The 17046-nt window shown below is 37.1% G+C and overlaps 2 protein-coding genes across 2 annotated transcripts in view; one reads left to right on the top strand and one right to left on the bottom strand.

Annotated features, from left to right (window-relative positions):
* The first annotated feature begins 94 nt into the window (after positions 1-94).
* nod1 (nucleotide-binding oligomerization domain containing 1) lies at positions 95-13418 on the top strand. The gene is made up of 11 exons (XM_055211587.2): positions 95-1940; positions 2135-2309; positions 4681-6490; positions 6580-6663; positions 6742-6825; positions 7479-7562; positions 9350-9433; positions 9507-9590; positions 9740-9823; positions 10858-10941; positions 11562-13418. Exons 1-11 carry the CDS (start codon positions 1773-1775, stop codon positions 11632-11634), a joined length of 2814 nt encoding a protein of 937 aa, XP_055067562.1. The 5' UTR covers positions 95-1772; the 3' UTR covers positions 11635-13418.
* Positions 13334-17046, bottom strand: part of znrf2b (zinc and ring finger 2b) — a 44205-nt gene continuing 40492 nt past the window's right edge. Inside the window, exon 5 of the mRNA XM_055211588.2 lies at positions 13334-15112. The gene's annotated coding sequence lies outside the window, so the exon portion shown is untranslated. The remainder of the gene's footprint in view (positions 15113-17046) is intronic.

Genomic DNA, 17046 nt, shown 5'->3' with positions numbered 1-17046 from the left:
AAAGTTTTTACTGTTTACATTGAGTACACAAGTTTATAAATCATCTTAAAGTTAAAAATCATTAAAAAAATCATGAACTGAAAGCCACAACACTCTTACTGTCATAATATAATGATATATTCATATCAAACACTGAAACACACTGATTTTGTACAAAATCGCTATCCATCTAAAAAACGCTTTGTCCCTGATTGGCCAGCTAATCTGTACATTGTGATTGGCCTGAATACCCATGACATCAGCTGGAAATGTGACACTCCTTACCATGTTTGAAAGACTCGGTCACAATGCAATGCTAACAGGAGTGAACTTAAAGGCTGTGAGTCCAAACGGGAGGAATTATGATAATGTCGGTCTTTACTACATCACCAATCCCAGGAAGTAAACTGTTGCCTACAATCCGTGTGTTTGTTGTAGTCCAAGAAAAGAGATTTATGTTGGAGATGATAACTCACGTTCTTGTTTACTTTGGGGTTTGTACCTTTTGCATATCGTTAACATGAACTAATACAAACTTACACACCAAAGCAAATATAAAATCGTGAATCGGACCATCGTTGCCCTTTAATTTTTAGATGAACTATCCCTTTATTATGTGCATTTATTTTTCTAAGTTAAAGGAATAATTTACCCTAAAATGAAAATTAGCCTTCATTTTACCTTTAAGCCATCCTAGGTGTAGATGTTTTTCTTTCAGTCAAACACAGTCAAAGTTATTTTAAACATTCTGGCTCTGTTCAGCTTTATAATGGCACTGGATAGTGCCCCATTTTTACCCTCAAAAACGAATCCATACAATTATTAAATTACTTCTAAAGTGAAGCGATTGGTTTTTGTAACATGTCAGCTTTTGCTTAAACTTAACTCTTTCATGAGCACATTGGCTAGGATGACATCTATGTTCATAATATAGTTTAAAATGGAGTACTACTCATTACATTATTTAAATAATATATTTTTAATAACTCCATGTAACTTAAAATACTCCATGATCCACCTTAAACCTAAAAAGTGCCATGTTTTGTTGTTCTTTGCTTTTCTTGGTTTTTCTTTTTTATTTCATGTGAAGCTGCTTTGAAAAAATGACCAATTGTGAAAAGTGTTGTATAAATACAATTTTATTGAGTTTATAAAGTTTAAAATGTAAATTTTCTTTTAAAAAAAATCATTGCTTCACATCGGAAGACATGTGATGTAGTAACATCATAGATTGTTTTTCTTTAAAAATGGGGCACTATCCAATTCCATTATAAAGCTAGAAAAGCCAGCATATTGTGAAACATGTGTTTGTCTGAAATACAAAAGTTTAAACAGTAAAATATGGGATAATTTTTATTTTGAAGTAAACCTTTAAAACTTAGGTTGCGTTTAGCTTGAAAGAATTAAGGATTAAATGTTTCACCACTTGAATTAATATGTAGATAATAAAAATAAGAATGCAATAATGTAATCTCATATGAAACAGAAATGACTCAAGAGGTCAGAGGTCATGTTGAAGTTTCACTTCCTGCTCGAGATGAAAGCGCGAGCGCAGTTCGGTTCTACGCCATGCACGCGCTTTCGTTTTGTCTTCCGTGAGTAAATTAAAAACTTTATAAACTTTACAATGACGCGACGGGTGTGTGTGAAGCTCGAGCGTCGCGTCAGACGCGTTGAGTTTGGGTGTGTTTGCTGAGAGTTTGCGACGTTCATCAGCTGGATACTTAACGGATGTTAAACGTAAACACTTACCTGGTTTAACCTCAGTAACTTACTGACCCGGTTCTGTAGAGATGGGTTCTTATCCAGTCTCATATGTGAAGCTTCTGACGGTTCATCGGGAGCTTCTGGTGGAGCAGGTGAAGAACACGCAGTGTTTGCTGGACAATCTTCACATGAACAACTTCATCTGTACTGAAGATATAGAGATCATACAGCAAAGTGTCACCAAAACCGATCAGGTTCATTGTTATATTTACACCAACTAACCATCATAATAACCATGCATATAATTAAAACAGATTAGTGTATGATGTCTCGTATATCACTTCATTATTAAATGTTACTGTACTTTACCAACCCAATATCAATGCATTAATCTCTTTGATTCAGTCTGAAAACGAAATGACGTCACGTTACCATGTTGTACCCGCAGGTGCGTAAGATCCTCGAGCTGGTCCAGAGTAAAGGAGAAGAATGTTCTGAATATTTCATTCATGTTCTTTATGAAGCGTATGATGCTTATATTGACCTGCGCCCATGGTTTCATGACATTCAGTACAGTCCATCAGATACTATACAACACATACCTGTGGTAAACACAGACCCCAGTGAGTGAAATTACATTACAAATCTTATATACAATTATTTATAATATAAGGATTGATTCTGATATTAGGGGAGAGCGGGGCACAAACTAACACTTTTTCGCTTTGGCTATCATTAAAAAATATTTAAGTTAGATGAATAATTTTCTACACAATCAACACACACATATCTCCTACAAATGCACACTTAAAGTTTGTTTGTGTGATCTACAGTTATCGTATAATTACACATAAAGTGACAGGAGTGCAAATGTTACCCCATAGGTGGGGTTCATTGTAACAAACAGAGGATGGAGAGATTTACTTTCATGCCTACAAAACACTCTTTGTTCAATATCTTCACCAAAACACATCAAAACTTTACACAAATTCACAGATCTTCTGACAGTAGAGAAAAAGACCAAAAGCACAGATTTCTCAGCCCTGTAGAAATATCTAAAGTAGATTAACTTTGCGTTACAATTAACCCCGTGTTAGTTTGTGCCCCCTCACCCCTACTTCAGATTTTTTTCTGGCCCCACCAATTTAGTTTATTTATTTGTTTGTTTTTATATTGTCTGTTTATTGTCATTTAATTTATTGTCAAATTGGTAAAGTATACCAAATATACAGCTGCAGAAAAATTAATGAAAAATTAAGAGCCCACTCCAGTTTTGACTTTAATCATCAATTGTAGATGTAATGTGACCATTTCAGTCCAGAGTCTGTTAAAGTTTAACAACTGCAAACTTCAGGAATGACATAAAGCCACCCAACAAATATTATAAAATATTGAGAGCATGACAAGACACATGAAATGTCACTAAAAATCAATTCCCCCCCAAAATTTAGTTAAAAATATATGTAAAAACATTCGTTTTTCATTGTTGAGAAATGAATTTGAATTTGTTTTCTCTGCAGTATTGAAAATTGGAAAACACTGCATCTTTTTTTTGTTATTTTAACCATGTTTTCCCCATTTCAATTTTTAGTAAATAAATGCAAATAAAAACATTATTTTTGATTAAGAATATGGCAGAAGTTGACAGAATGAAAATTTTTTTTAATTTTACTTCAATCTAGACAAACTGAAAGGGACTCTTATTTTTATCTGCAGCTGTATAGACGGTTTCAGCAGCAACAACATAAACAAGCGGCTGTGGCGGTCCGCAGTAACTTCCGGTAAACTCCGCTAATAATACATAACAACAAAGTACTTTAAATGTAGTTTATTTATATAACAAGATTTATACAACACATAGATTACATAGGAAACCAAAACATTTGTTATTTTTGACAAGGCATTTGTTCAAGAGATCAGTTTAGCAACTAGTTAGACCATTAAAAAAACGAAATCGGAAGTAAGGTTCGGATCCAGACGTGTATCACGTGCGTCCGGTGAAACCGTCTATAAATGCAGATTAGCATAAACAAATAAATTTTTAAAGAGTAACTAAACCCTAAACCAACTTTTTTTAGTTAATGATCTGTAAGAAAGCTTTATTATGTCTAAGCTTTATTAGTGCTGTTCATTGATTTTAGTACGTTTTTTGACATTTGGATATAAAGTGTTTCAATACTATAATATATGGTGTAAAAACGTCTGAGTGCTGCCCTCTTCAGGTTGAACGGTGGCTACTGCAGTTTAATTTTTCTATTGGATGTTGGGTCCAAAAAATAACTCGTGATTTAAGCAGGTTCAAGCTCACCACGCCCTTGTTACGATCTGACCACACTTAGCTTAGTTCGTCCCCTCTATCTCCGTTGGGATCTGCCCACTTTTCTTGCATTTTTTAAATATTGCCAGTGGGTGGAGTCAGGCTCTGAGGAGGGGTTTAGTTACGCTTTAAAGTACAAACGAAGAGTTCAGATGCAAAACGTCTTAAGTGCATCTGACATGTTTTCTAGTAAATAAGGATTTTCTATCAGACTCTTATGTTTAGGTTTGGTAATGTCACTTTAAATGCGGAGTGCACAATGTTTGAAAAACGCTTTGGAAAAGGGAGTCAGGCCGACTTCCAGATCACACTTGTAGCCAATCAGCAGTAAGGGGCGTGTCTACCAACCGACATCCTTGCCAGGGTTGCGTATATGTGTGGGGCGGGTCTATCAAAAGAAGGTCCAGATTATATAGGGGTAGGGGCGTGTATGTTTAGTTGATTTTAAATATCAACATTGGCTTTTAAACATTGTGCACTCCGCCTTTAATGGCAATGAAAAAGTTATTAGTAGTCAGTTACTGAATTTTACAAAAGACATAATACATTTTCATAATATATATATATTTTTTTAGAAATGATTGCATATTATAATTGTTTTAAAGAGTTTATTCCTGCAGTTATGATGACATTGTTTTCATCTTCCTGATGCACTAACTGTCTTTATGTCTTTGTAGTTAGCAAGTACAGTGAGAAACTCAGACATGAGCTCAAGAGAGACACTCAGTTCATCACATCATACTCAAAGTGTGAAGAGACGCCGCTGGAGGATCTCTACACAGACACACAGATGGAGCTCATAAACGACAAGGGCGAGAGCCTGGGATTTCTCCAGAGTCTGGATGAGCTCCTCGGAGATCAGGGGGTCTTCAACCAGGAGGCCGAGACCATCTTCATCACCGGTGATGCTGGTGTAGGCAAATCCATCGTTCTTCAGAAACTCCAGAATCTGTGGTCCAGGAGAGAGCTGAAAACTCGTGCCAAGTTCTTCTTCAAATTCAGGTGCAGGATGTTTAGCGCCTTTAAAGAAACGGATGAGATCTCGTTGAGGGATCTTATCTTCAAGCACAACTGCTATCCGGACGGAGACCCCGACAACGAGGTCTTCACGTACATCTTACGATTCCCAGAGACGGTACTCTTCGCGTTTGATGGATACGATGAAATCCAAACAGACTTTGACTTGGATAACGTGCCCGAGGTGGTCTCCCCAGAAGAAAAGACTCATCCGCTTTTGCTTCTCATGAATCTGCTGTGTGGAAAACTGCTGAACGGTTCTCGGAAAATTCTGACCGCGCGGACCGGCACGGAGATCCAAAGCCGAGTGATCAGGAAGAAGGTCTTTCTGAGAGGTTTTTCCCCCGAGCATCTGAGGACGTACACGGCTTTGCATTTCCCCGAGGAGGAACACAGGGCGATGGTGCGAGTGCAGCTGGATGCAAACCCTCATCTCTGCGGTCTCTGCTCCATCCCACTCTTCAGCTGGATCATTCTCAAGAGTTTCAAGCATTTCTATTCCATCTACGATGATTATAAATTGCCAGACTCATGCATCACCCTCACTAATGTTTTCCTGCTCCTCTCGGAGGTCTTTCTGGGTCGTACGACCGCTCGACCCGGTCTGCTGAAACGCAGTACGAGGTGTCCCGCCGAGACCTTTAAATCCGGTGAGCAAAAGCTTTTGGCCTTCGCTAGACTCGCTCTGCAAGGTCTCGAGAGAGGTGCATTTTTATTTAGCATCGAGGAGGTCACGTCCTGCGGATTAGACGATAAGGACCTTCAGTTCGGGTTTTTGAGGCCCGTTTGTCATTACGACATGTGTGGAAGCTCTGCCACATTCGAGTTTCTTCACGTGACCCTGCAGGCGTTCTTAGCCAGTTTTGCTTTGGTCCTGGACACTAAGATCGCTCCTGACACTATCCTAAAGTTTTTCTCCAAATGCAAATACAAAAAGAAGTCCCGCCTCTCTTGTTTATCTTGTCTGGGAAAGTCACAACCTAGAGACAAAGATCCGTTCCAGACCAATGAGCACTTCCAGTTTACCAATCTCTTCTTATGCGGTCTGTTGTCCAAGCCCAACGCCGCTCTTCTCGAGCACCTCGTTTCACCGCTTTCACTCAACCAGAAGCGTAAGGTGCTCAAGTCCTATTTGTCTAACAGCGTGAAGTCACACCTGAAGGATCTGCCTCGGCATCCGGCCATAGAAATCACGGGTTATAAAGTGCACGCCATGCCCAATTTCTTATGGATGCTGCGGTGTATATTCGAGATCAACAGCGAGAAAGTGGCCAAGATGACGGCTAACGGCATATCGGCCGACTACATTAAGATCGCCTACTGTAACATTTACTCAGCAGACTGCAGCGCTCTGAACTTTGTGTTACATCATCGTAAAAAACATCTGGGGGTGGACATGGATAACAACAACATCAGTGATTATGGAGTGAAACAGCTGAGACCCTCTTTCAGCAAAATGACCGTGGTAAGGTACGGTAAACACGGTAAACACACCACACAGAGGTCATATGGTCTGAAGAATTCACAGAATGAGTGAAACATCAAACGTTTGCTTTCAGATTATGTGTGAATCAACTCACGGACGACAGCATGGAGGTTCTGGCAAATGAGCTCATCAGATATAAAGTTGTCAAGATTTTGGGGTGAGTTAAGGACTGATCTTGATTCTCTTTATGTCTCTCGTGTATTTATTTCTTAAGTGTGTTTGTTAATACTCACAGCCTTTACAAGAATCACATCACAGATGTTGGAGCCAAACTGGTAGCAGAGATCATTGAAGGATGTCCTCACCTAAAGACTGTCAAGTAGGTGTCACAGCAAACATACACAGAGAGATCAAACTCAAATCATATCATATGGTGCTTTTCCACTGCGTGGTACGACTATGCTCGGCACGACTCCATGCGGCTTGGTTTGCTTTTCGCTGCAGTTCAAAATGGGTGGGAATCGGGATTATAGGCTTGTTGTAGTTGCGTGGATATTTTTCACTGCAAAAAATTTGGTAACTCGTACAATAATGTGTAGATGATGACATCACTTGGTTTGCTCGACAGCACATGAGGGTAAGCTAATTTTGCATTTAGCAATGACGCCAGTAGTGACGATTCTCTCTGACCAATCAGAGATCTGCACATTTAGTTTAGTATCGGTACAGCTCACTTGTAACCTCAACCAAAGTGGTAATAAAACAACTACAAGGTACTTGCTACTGTACTGAACCTCCCCAAAAGTGAGCCACACCGAGCTATGAAGGAAGTGTAAAATGCCAGTATATACAGACAATCTGTGTCCTGGTCTAGCGTGATTTAAGTACAGAAATATGAAATTAAGAAATAAATGCTTTCCAGGTGATGCACGTGTTGACAGATGTCTCATACTGTCATCTCACTGGATTCAGATATTTAATAAACTTATCACAATCATTTCTGATCTGTTATGTACATTTGTCTGTTTTTAGACTCGGCTGTAACAACATCACAGGTTTGGGTGCCAGCTATCTTGCCAAAGGAATTCACAAGAGTAAATCTATCTTTGATGTAGGGTAAGATTGTTTAACTGAAAAAATTCATGCTTTGTACAGAGGAACAATTTATCTAAATATAAATAATCTGTCAGTACTTAACTTATATTTACCTAAAGCCATTGTTGGAGAGCCGCAACGTTTGTTTTCAGTAGTGGTAATTTTGTTATAATTTTAATAATTAATTAGTTTACTATTATGATTTTGTTTATATTAGTAATATATATGAAGAGTTTCGTTGCAAAACGAGATAAATCCATTTTTTAACATTTTTGTCAAAATATGTTTATTATTATGTTATCATGTTATTATTTTGTTTTATGGTTCTACTTAGCTGAATTTTTTAAGTTATGAAGGTTTAAATCAAAACAAACCAACTGCAGTTGCATTGAAATTAATTGGAATGCACAACCAAAAAACGAGATTTCTGAACAATTAAAAAAAATGTGGTTATCTCGTTTTGCAACGAAACTCTTCATATTTTGACAATATTCTTTTTTGTTGTTGTTTGTTTAGTTAACTGTTTTTTATTTATATGTTTAGTCTTTATTTTTGGTTAGTTTAGTAATTACAATATTTGATTTATACACCCGAGGGCAGTAGTGGGCACAGGCAAAGGTAAATATAGGTAGGAAGTAGGAGGTGTACTGTAGGATCTTGGTGATGGGCATATGGTTTTTTACCAGAGATGTTGTATTGTTTGCTTAGTTGGAACAAATAAACCAGCCACAATTCTGAATCCAGCTTGAATTTGATTTATTTCGTACCTGCGTACATCACCTGCCCAGGGTGCTAGAAGTTGTCGTTTGAAGGTTTGATTTAAGTTTAATTCTCTTTTGTTTGTTGACAAATGGCCACTACAGCCATAGACATTTTTTTTACTGTGGTACACAAAGAGAAAACATGACATTACAGCATCACACCTGACATGACAAATCTAAAGGCTTCATATATAATGTGAATGAGTAAATAATAGGGATGCACCCATACAACATTTCTGTGGCAGTACCGATATTCAATTACTTAACATGACCCATACCCATACAAGTAAATACTGCTAGTTTTTTATTCATTGTTTCGAATTATAATGTCATGAAATCCTCAAAGTGCAGAGCGTACAAGAAGCTAGGGTTTCCATCACACTGATTTTGTGTGCATTTTGAAGTATCACCTAAGAAACGGGTGATGGAAACACCAAATTTTGCAAAAAAGTTTTAACGCCCGCTTTACTTATGTGATTAAGAATAAATGCGAATAATCAGAGATGGAAACGCATTTGTCGAATACATTCTGATATAGCAAACATTAAACCCACGTGACTGATTGTCTAGCTGTATTAGCTGATGTTGTCTTTATCATATATGGGGCTCGATGTCATCTCAATGCCCTTGCTGTTAGTGCCCGCATCAAAATCTCTGCATTCCTTCTTCTGTGCACAGCATTCAGTTTGGTAACTACAAGCTGCACTGATAGTTAATTTATAACTTACACAATCTTAACAAAATGCAGTCTTTTCTCCATTTTCTAAGTGTGCCTTGTTTAATTTACTTTTGGTTACTAGGTTATTAATACCACTGTCATTCAATGGAACAGCTTGATGGAAACGTGCGTGTATCTGCCGATAGTGATTATAAGCCGATATATCGGTGCATCCCTATTAAATAATATATTTTTATTTGTAAGTGAAATATTATTTTATTTTAATATCATACAATATAAAAAGACTTAGTGTGATGATAACTGTGCTTTCAGACATAAGTAAATGATAGTCTGGCAAAGTTATCATGTACTACCGTCTGTGTTTGCAGGATGTGGGGTAACTCGATCGGTGATGAAGGTGCGAATGCTTTCGCCGAGGCTTTAAAGAATCACCCATCCCTAACAAACCTCAGGTGAGTCTCACATCAAGACTTTACACTCGGCTTTAGAGAAACACAAGATATAAACACTGATGTTTCTCTTCAGTCTCTCCGCCAATGGCATCACATCTCAGGGGGGAAAGAGTTTGGCAAATGCACTCAAGGAAAACACGAGCCTTCATATCTTCTGGTAAGACTGAACAAAAATTGTGCATGCAACCCTGTTTCTTTTGTAGTAGTAATAATTGATGACGCAGGTGTCTGATCACAGCAGTGATGCTGTACAGGAATATCATTAAACCAGGTTAGACTTTAATCTACTTCATGTGCTTATTTCAGGCTCATTCAGAATCAAATCTGTGATGACGCAGCATCTGATCTCGCTGATGTGTTCAGGTCAAACTCATCGCTGACCCATCTGATGTACGATAACATTCAACCTTTCATATATTTATCATATTGCACCTGCAGCACACAAGCAATCTCTAGTCATGATTCTAACACATGGCAAAAATTACTTTCTTACTTAGTATTTTTGTCTAGTTTTTAGTACAAATATTTAAAACGCCTTAAATTAAAATGCATTTTCTTGATGGGCAAAATTACCTAAGAAAATAAGTCCAGCTGTGAGACAAAAAATATCAAATTTAAGTAAATTTAGGCTTAAAACAAGCAAAACATCTGCAAATGGGGTAAAAAAAACTTTTCACATAATTCAAGAAAAATTCAAGAAAAATGTGCTTACCCCATTGGCAGCTTTATTTGGTTGTTTTAAGCACAAATTCACTTCAATTTGATATTTTTGGTCTAAAAACTAGAGTTATTTTCTTAGGTAAAGAAATAATTCATTTGTATATATTTGTACTGAAAGCAAGACAAAAATACTAAGAGAGTCTTTTTTTTGCAGTGCAGTATTCACAATAACATGCATACTGCACACTGCAAAAAAATTATTTTCAAGAAAAAAAATTCATAGTATTTTTGTCTTGTTTTCAGTAAAAATATCTAACAATTCTTAAATTGAGATACTTTTTCTTGATGAGCAAAACGACCCAAGAAAATACGTCTAGTTTTTAGACCAAAAATATCAAATTTAAGTGATTTTGTGCATTAAACAAGCAAAAAAATCTGCCTATGGGGTAAGCAAGAAAATCTTGAAAATGTTTCTTAAACACTAAATTCAAGAAATATCTCCTTACCCCATTGTCAGATTTTTTGCTAGATTTATGCACAAAATCACTTAATTTGATATTTTTGGTCTAAAAACTAGACTTATTTTATTGTGTTGTTTTGCTCATCAAGAAAAGCATCTTAATTTAAGAATGTTTATATATTTTATACTGAAAACAAGACAAAAATACTATGAATTTTTTTTCTTAAATCATTTTTTGCAGTGCAAGCAATATAAGGTTTATATGAAATAAAGTTTTAAGCATTGATTGTGTGATTCTTCACAGGTTAATAGACAACCAGTTGAGCGTTCATGGAGCCAGACAGATAGCTGACGCTCTCTCAAACAACACTACACTGAAAGAAATCAAGTAAGAGCTCAAGAGTTTCAATATCTAGTGATGTGATCGTATAAGCGCCGGACTCATGGAGGGATCTTTGCTATCTGAGGCAGCATTTCAATTAATTTATAAGCACATTCTGAAACAAGAGAAATGTTTTGTATAAATGAAAAAAAATCCACACAGTTTAATCAAACGGACGGTTTAACCCAATATTTATGTGTACTGTTTGTATTCTTATAAGAGTAACACAATGTTAGCTTGTTAACATGCTAATAGCTAGATTAAATAATATAACCGTATAGCAGAACAATCTCTCATGAACTGTAAAAGAAATGCAGCATGAAGTTAAAACAACTTGGTTTTATTCAACAAACTATTTTAAGTTTTGACCTGCATTGACATAACTTATAAAAACCTTCATTTTTAGTTAAAGTTACATAAAAATATACAGTATGTTGATTTGACAAAAATGCAGCATTTCTTTTACAGTGTGACGTTCACAAGCTGAGGCCTGTGAGTTTTTTCTGACTCTGTAGTTTCCTCTCAAGCTCAAGCAATTATGAAACTGAAATTTTCTGTACTCTGTGTTTGTATTAAACCTCATCTGATGAGACTACTACAGTTTAACGTTTGCTTTTTGTTGACAGCATTAAAGGAAACCAAATCTCTAAAGCAGAAGAAAAACTCTTTGAGGAAGAGAAGAGGCTTCGTTTTCACTGAGAGATCTCCATGAGGAAATAATCATTACACACACAACTCATGTACAGTATATTAATCACACCTACAATATATTATTCATATCTCACTCACAGTTTTATATCAAAGCCAAATCATACTTACATAAGGGCTGGACAATATCATTATTTCATGTTTTTTTGGCACTATATAGCTCAGAATTAATGTTTTTTTCCTTCGGAATAACCATTATGTTTAAGATCACGTAACTCACACAGTTTCTGTCAATCGTGGGTACCTATAGAGTAGTGTTTCGTCCCTTATATGTCTATAGAGTCTTTTGTGTTGTCAGATTTATAAAAAGACAGAACAGCCTTTCCGTTTTTTTCCGAAAAAGGTCGAAATCTTGGAGGGTACGGTGGGAGGAGATAAAGAGTTACGAGTACAGCACAGCTATATGTTCATGTTGTTTACATTATATGCACTTATGCACCAATTGCAGATTAGATTTTTATTAACTTACCGCCTGTGGATCCAACTCCTCAATGGCGTCTTTAACGTTGGGACCACTCCATCACTCAGTAAACGATTAGCAAATCCGGTGTCGATTTGGGCCTTGTTTGTAAAGCAATAGTCTCCAAAATGCAGGTAACAAACATAAACATTCGCAATTATCTTGCCGTCCAGGAAAAACAAACTACATTCACTGTTGTATTAAGACAGGGTTACTTGAATAAGGTTTTCTTCTCCTTACCTTCAAAAACACACTTCTTTCTTTGTGCCATGTGATATATAAAACAAAACTGTTGTGTGCAATGATGTCTGTGACTTCTACTTAAATGAACAATGCTAATGACGAGCGTTCTCAGTCTCACTCTGATTGACGTGTGGGTGTGCTTTTCTGAGGGAAGTGCCCATAAAAGGAGTAAGGGGTCAATGATATGTAACAGTTAACCATGTTTGAAAAAAACTTTGAAAGATGAGTGAGTTTGGCCTGTACTTGTTATTCATAGAACGAACGTGCGCACAGAAAACGCTCGTACCACTTTCTTTCAGATGTGAAATCTATAAAATATCTATAAAAGAGTGTCTGTCAATGTTTAAACCCTTTTTGAGCAGTAAGAATGGCTTATTTTTCCAAAAACCTGCAGCAATCAGACAAGCAAAAGTACATACGTCTGCTCAGACCCTGACGTGGCACTAAACACTTTTCCACGTCAAAGACAGTTTTTAGAAATGTGGACGTTGCCGTGGATTTTTGCATACACACACTTTACGATTAAATCTGTGCATATGCACGCTTTATAAATAAGGCCCTGGGAGTTGCCCGCCAAAGCACATTCTATTAATAGCCTCAATTTTAATATTTATTACATATTTTTATATTAGCTTGGTTTGTTTTATGGATGCTAACATTTGAAACCATGATTAAACACATAAATTTTTTTGAGTTGACACTATATAAAAAGTAGCTCTTCAGATTGTTTTATCCATTGTGGATGTAGCCCTTGTTCACAAAAAGGTTGGAGACCCCCAATTAAAATATATGATGCCTCGTGAAGACGCATTCATTCTGAATTGTTTGATAAAAACAGCTTAAATGAGACTATAAAACATCTCTGTCTTGACTCTGACTAATATACTTGAGTCAAGGACGGTTTGTGAAACTAGACAAAAGCAGAAACAAGTATTGTCCAGCCCTAAACTCACACAATAAACATCCAGACACGAATTGAAAGATCTGTGCTTGAAAAATGTTGTTTTTTAATGTCATTATCTCTGTACATAATGTTCACATGGAATGTTACAATAAATCATTTTTTAAAGAACCGTTATCCGAGTTAACGTCACACGTGTGCGTAAAGGATTGGATGGCCAATCCTGTGTGTTTTCATTGCATCTTAAGAAAGTGAAACTGCTGTAAGTATGAAACTAAATCAAGTATCATTAACCTGATGAGTGTAGGTAGACATTTAACACGACGACACAAACAAACTAAAATCATCCAATCAGATTCATCTGGGCTCAGATCTGCTCACAAAGTTTTTGAAAGGTAAATTCATATTTCATGAATCTGAAAATATGCACATGATCAATTAAGGCCATTTAAACACAATCTACAATGATTTCACATTAAAGCTAATGGCCGGCCGTGACTGCATGTTATTATCAGGAACACAACTCCATCTTTCAGTATTATCTATAACATTGGCATGACTATAAAGAGCTCAATTCAGTCTCTCATCAAACTCAAAATCCATCAGCAGCATTTGAAAGCTATCATGGCACATTTGAGATATCACTGTAAATACTCAGACTTATCTTTGGGGACGTCATTATTTAACACGCAGTACATCTGCTGGTCATATTTAATACCAACACTTGATGAAGAGCTGACCACAGATAACTCCAGAATCACTAACAGATTGTACAAAATCTAATCAGTGATTAGTAATGATTAGTTGGCAGTGCTTCTGAACTGGAGAATGACATCACCGGTCAGGAATAAAAGCAGCTGTAATGTGATTAAATCATCAAAATAAAACATTTCATTCACAATAAAATGCATGAACAAACAAAAGAGATTTAAGAAAAAAATAAAGAGAGTTGATGTTTAAATCCAGACTGTATGTTGCATTTCATTATTCAAATATAACTTCTTTCTATCAGCTAATGGCATATTTTAGACTAATAAAGATCATTTTGAGTTATTTTTGAATAATTATCTGTGTTCTGTTATCTCATTCAGTATATAAATGATTGATGCTTGTACATTGATGAGGAGGAGAATTGATCTGAAAGCCATCGAGAAGCTACAGTGAATCTTCATGTGTCTCTATCGACACTATTGCTACACGAGTGGAGACGTTCACCATCAGACGACGGCCGAGTCCTTCTGACTCACAGGAGGAGCAGAAACAGACGCAGGGCACTTCTAATGTCAGTATGGCTCCAGGCCGACAGGAATCGGAGGATCTTTATCCCCGTCATATCCACAAGATGGCTCATGAAGACTCGTCTTTCATCCAAAACGCACCACCGTTGGCTCTTAGGATTTGAAAAAATGAAGGCACTGGTCGATACAGTAGTCCTTTATCACAAAATCATGAAGTACAATCAACTCCGATAGTCTATTCATTGATGAGGTCAGCTGACCCTGAGTCCGACCAATCAGGAGCTTCAGGTAATAAACTAAACCATCGAGTACGGCCAGAAGTTTATCGGCGTCTCCTGATTGGTAAATTGTTGCGTGGCGCAGTAGTAAGCGTGCCGTCTGTTTTTGTAGTACGGTGAAAAGGGAAGAGCTGAAGAGCGACAGTCAAGAGTTTCCCTGAAGATTTGCTGCATTGAGTTTTGGCACATCTGGGTTTTTATGGCGATGCTACGAGAGGAGAAGGAGTCGTCGAGTGATCGGGTCGCCCGCTCTGCCTGAAGAAACTGAAGACGTCACAGTGCGTCCAGGAGGAAGAGATTCACATTTGCTGTCCGCCAGTAGGAAACATCACCGCTTACAAACCTGAAGCTAAAACACAACAGCACCATTATACAGAAATAAAGTCAAGTCTTAAAGGTGCAGTGTGTACATTTTAGCTGCATTACTTAGTAATAAAAGTTTGTCCGTTAAGGGCTTCTGTAGAAACATGGTGGCACAAAATGGCGGCTTCCATGTAAGGGGACCCTCTGTGTATGTAGATAAAAACATCTCATTCTGAGGTAATAAACACATAATGGTTCATTATGAAAGGTCTTTATACAACACTAATAATATAGTTTTTTATACAACAGTTCTTTCTGGTTCTCGAATCTGATTGGCTAAAAGCTATGCGATATTCTACTGATAACGGCACTGTTCACCGCTTCACCTTTCGTATTATTCCACCACCTAGTGAATGGAGGTCCTAAACAGGCTCATCTCTGAATGGAGAAACTGCACCCACACACAGACCTGGACACACACACAAAAACGCGCTGTTTTGAATCACGCTCCGTGTGTCTCATTAGTTCACTAGCTCATAAATCAGTCTGTGCATCCCAATCGGAAGTTATTATTCCGTCAAAGATCAGCGCTCTTGGATGTTACGTTAAACTTAATGGGATTAATGTCTTGTCACATCGTGTGGACACTTGGAAAGAGGATTGTAAACACTCATTTTCTGGAGCAATATCTCTTATCAGAACGCGAAAACACCGTGGAACTGCAGGTAAGCCCCGCAGCTTTTAAATGTGGACATTGATCATTTACTTTATCGTGACGTGACTATTAAAACATGTTATGAGATATCGCCACTGATATATTTATAAGCAGCATGCAAAAACATCTCTCCGACCCTTATAAAAAAACAGTTTTATATAGTACTGACAAGAACAAAGTTTAATAATAATAATCGAGTGCTCGTATCGCGTTAAGAATAAATGAGAAATAGTAACGTTATACAAGTAGTTTTATTAACTTTTACCTCGCGCCAAAACACTAACAACACAAAAGACACTAAATATGAATAAAAAAACAAGTAATAGTTTGATCATGACACCAAATACTGCTGATTTGATCTCATTTTGACGATCATAAACAAACAAGGCCAACATGAGAGCCAGGGAATCCCTTTCAGAAATGCAGCCCAGAGAGGGCGGTGGTCAGCGGGGCGAGTGAACACTGACGTCCGCTCATGCTTTGGTTCTCATTCGTACCGAATCTCACTAAGCAAACGTTCAAACAGGCGCTATCTTTACTAATCGACTGCAGATTTAAATATAATACATATACATTCTCGACTGAACTAATCTTAAAACTACACTTTGTGACCAAGAAACGGTAATATAAAGAAACGGCTTTTCCGTCCATTGAGTTGTTATGAGCTTCAAAGCAGCCGAAAGTTTTACCTGTCATTTTAGTTCTCAAACAAAGAGGCTTTTAAAATAACTCCGTTGTTGTTTTCTAGTTTTCGTTTTTCAAACGTGTGCCGTCGAACTGTTGTATAAAAGCAATATCGCTCTCGGAGTCGTGTGATATAGCTCTATATCATCACGGCTGTGATTGCCTCCGGCCTCGTGCCTCTGGCCTAATCACAGCCGTGATGATATAGAGCTATATCACACTCCTACTCGAGCGATATTGCTTAAATATATTATGTTGCATTTCTGTCAAGAGACCCTTCTAAAAATTACACACTGCACCTTTAAATAAATAAAGAAATAAAGAAAAAGTATTTATTCAGCTTTTAAACTGCTGTGTTTATTCAGTTAAGAAGCCTTTTGGTCATCATTACATTTATGCAATTGGAAGACGCTTTGATCCAAAGCAACTTATGGTGCATTTAATCAGTATGTGCATTTCTGGGTTTAAACCCATGACATTTAGCGTTGCTTAATCAATGCTTAACCACTGAGTTATACAGGATCACAGTATTTTGAGTTTATAGTAATAGAAAGATAGAAACATGTGATATTGTCAGGTAT

This window comes from Misgurnus anguillicaudatus, chromosome 10 (genome assembly GCF_027580225.2).
Source record: "Misgurnus anguillicaudatus chromosome 10, ASM2758022v2, whole genome shotgun sequence".
Classification (NCBI taxonomy): domain Eukaryota; kingdom Metazoa; phylum Chordata; class Actinopteri; order Cypriniformes; family Cobitidae; genus Misgurnus; species Misgurnus anguillicaudatus.
This window is presented reverse-complemented; position numbering and strand designations above follow the sequence as displayed.

Bases quoted from the DNA above. Each gene is read 5' to 3' on its own strand.
- nod1 (XM_055211587.2), top strand. From the start codon at position 1,773: ATGGGTTCTTATCCAGTCTCATATGTGAAGCTTCTGACGGTTCATCGG. The intron at 9,434-9,506 runs GTGAGTCTCACA...GTTTCTCTTCAG, and splicing joins CCATCCCTAACAAACCTCAG to TCTCTCCGCCAATGGCATCA. The intron at 9,591-9,739 runs GTAAGACTGAAC...TGCTTATTTCAG, and splicing joins ACGAGCCTTCATATCTTCTG to GCTCATTCAGAATCAAATCT.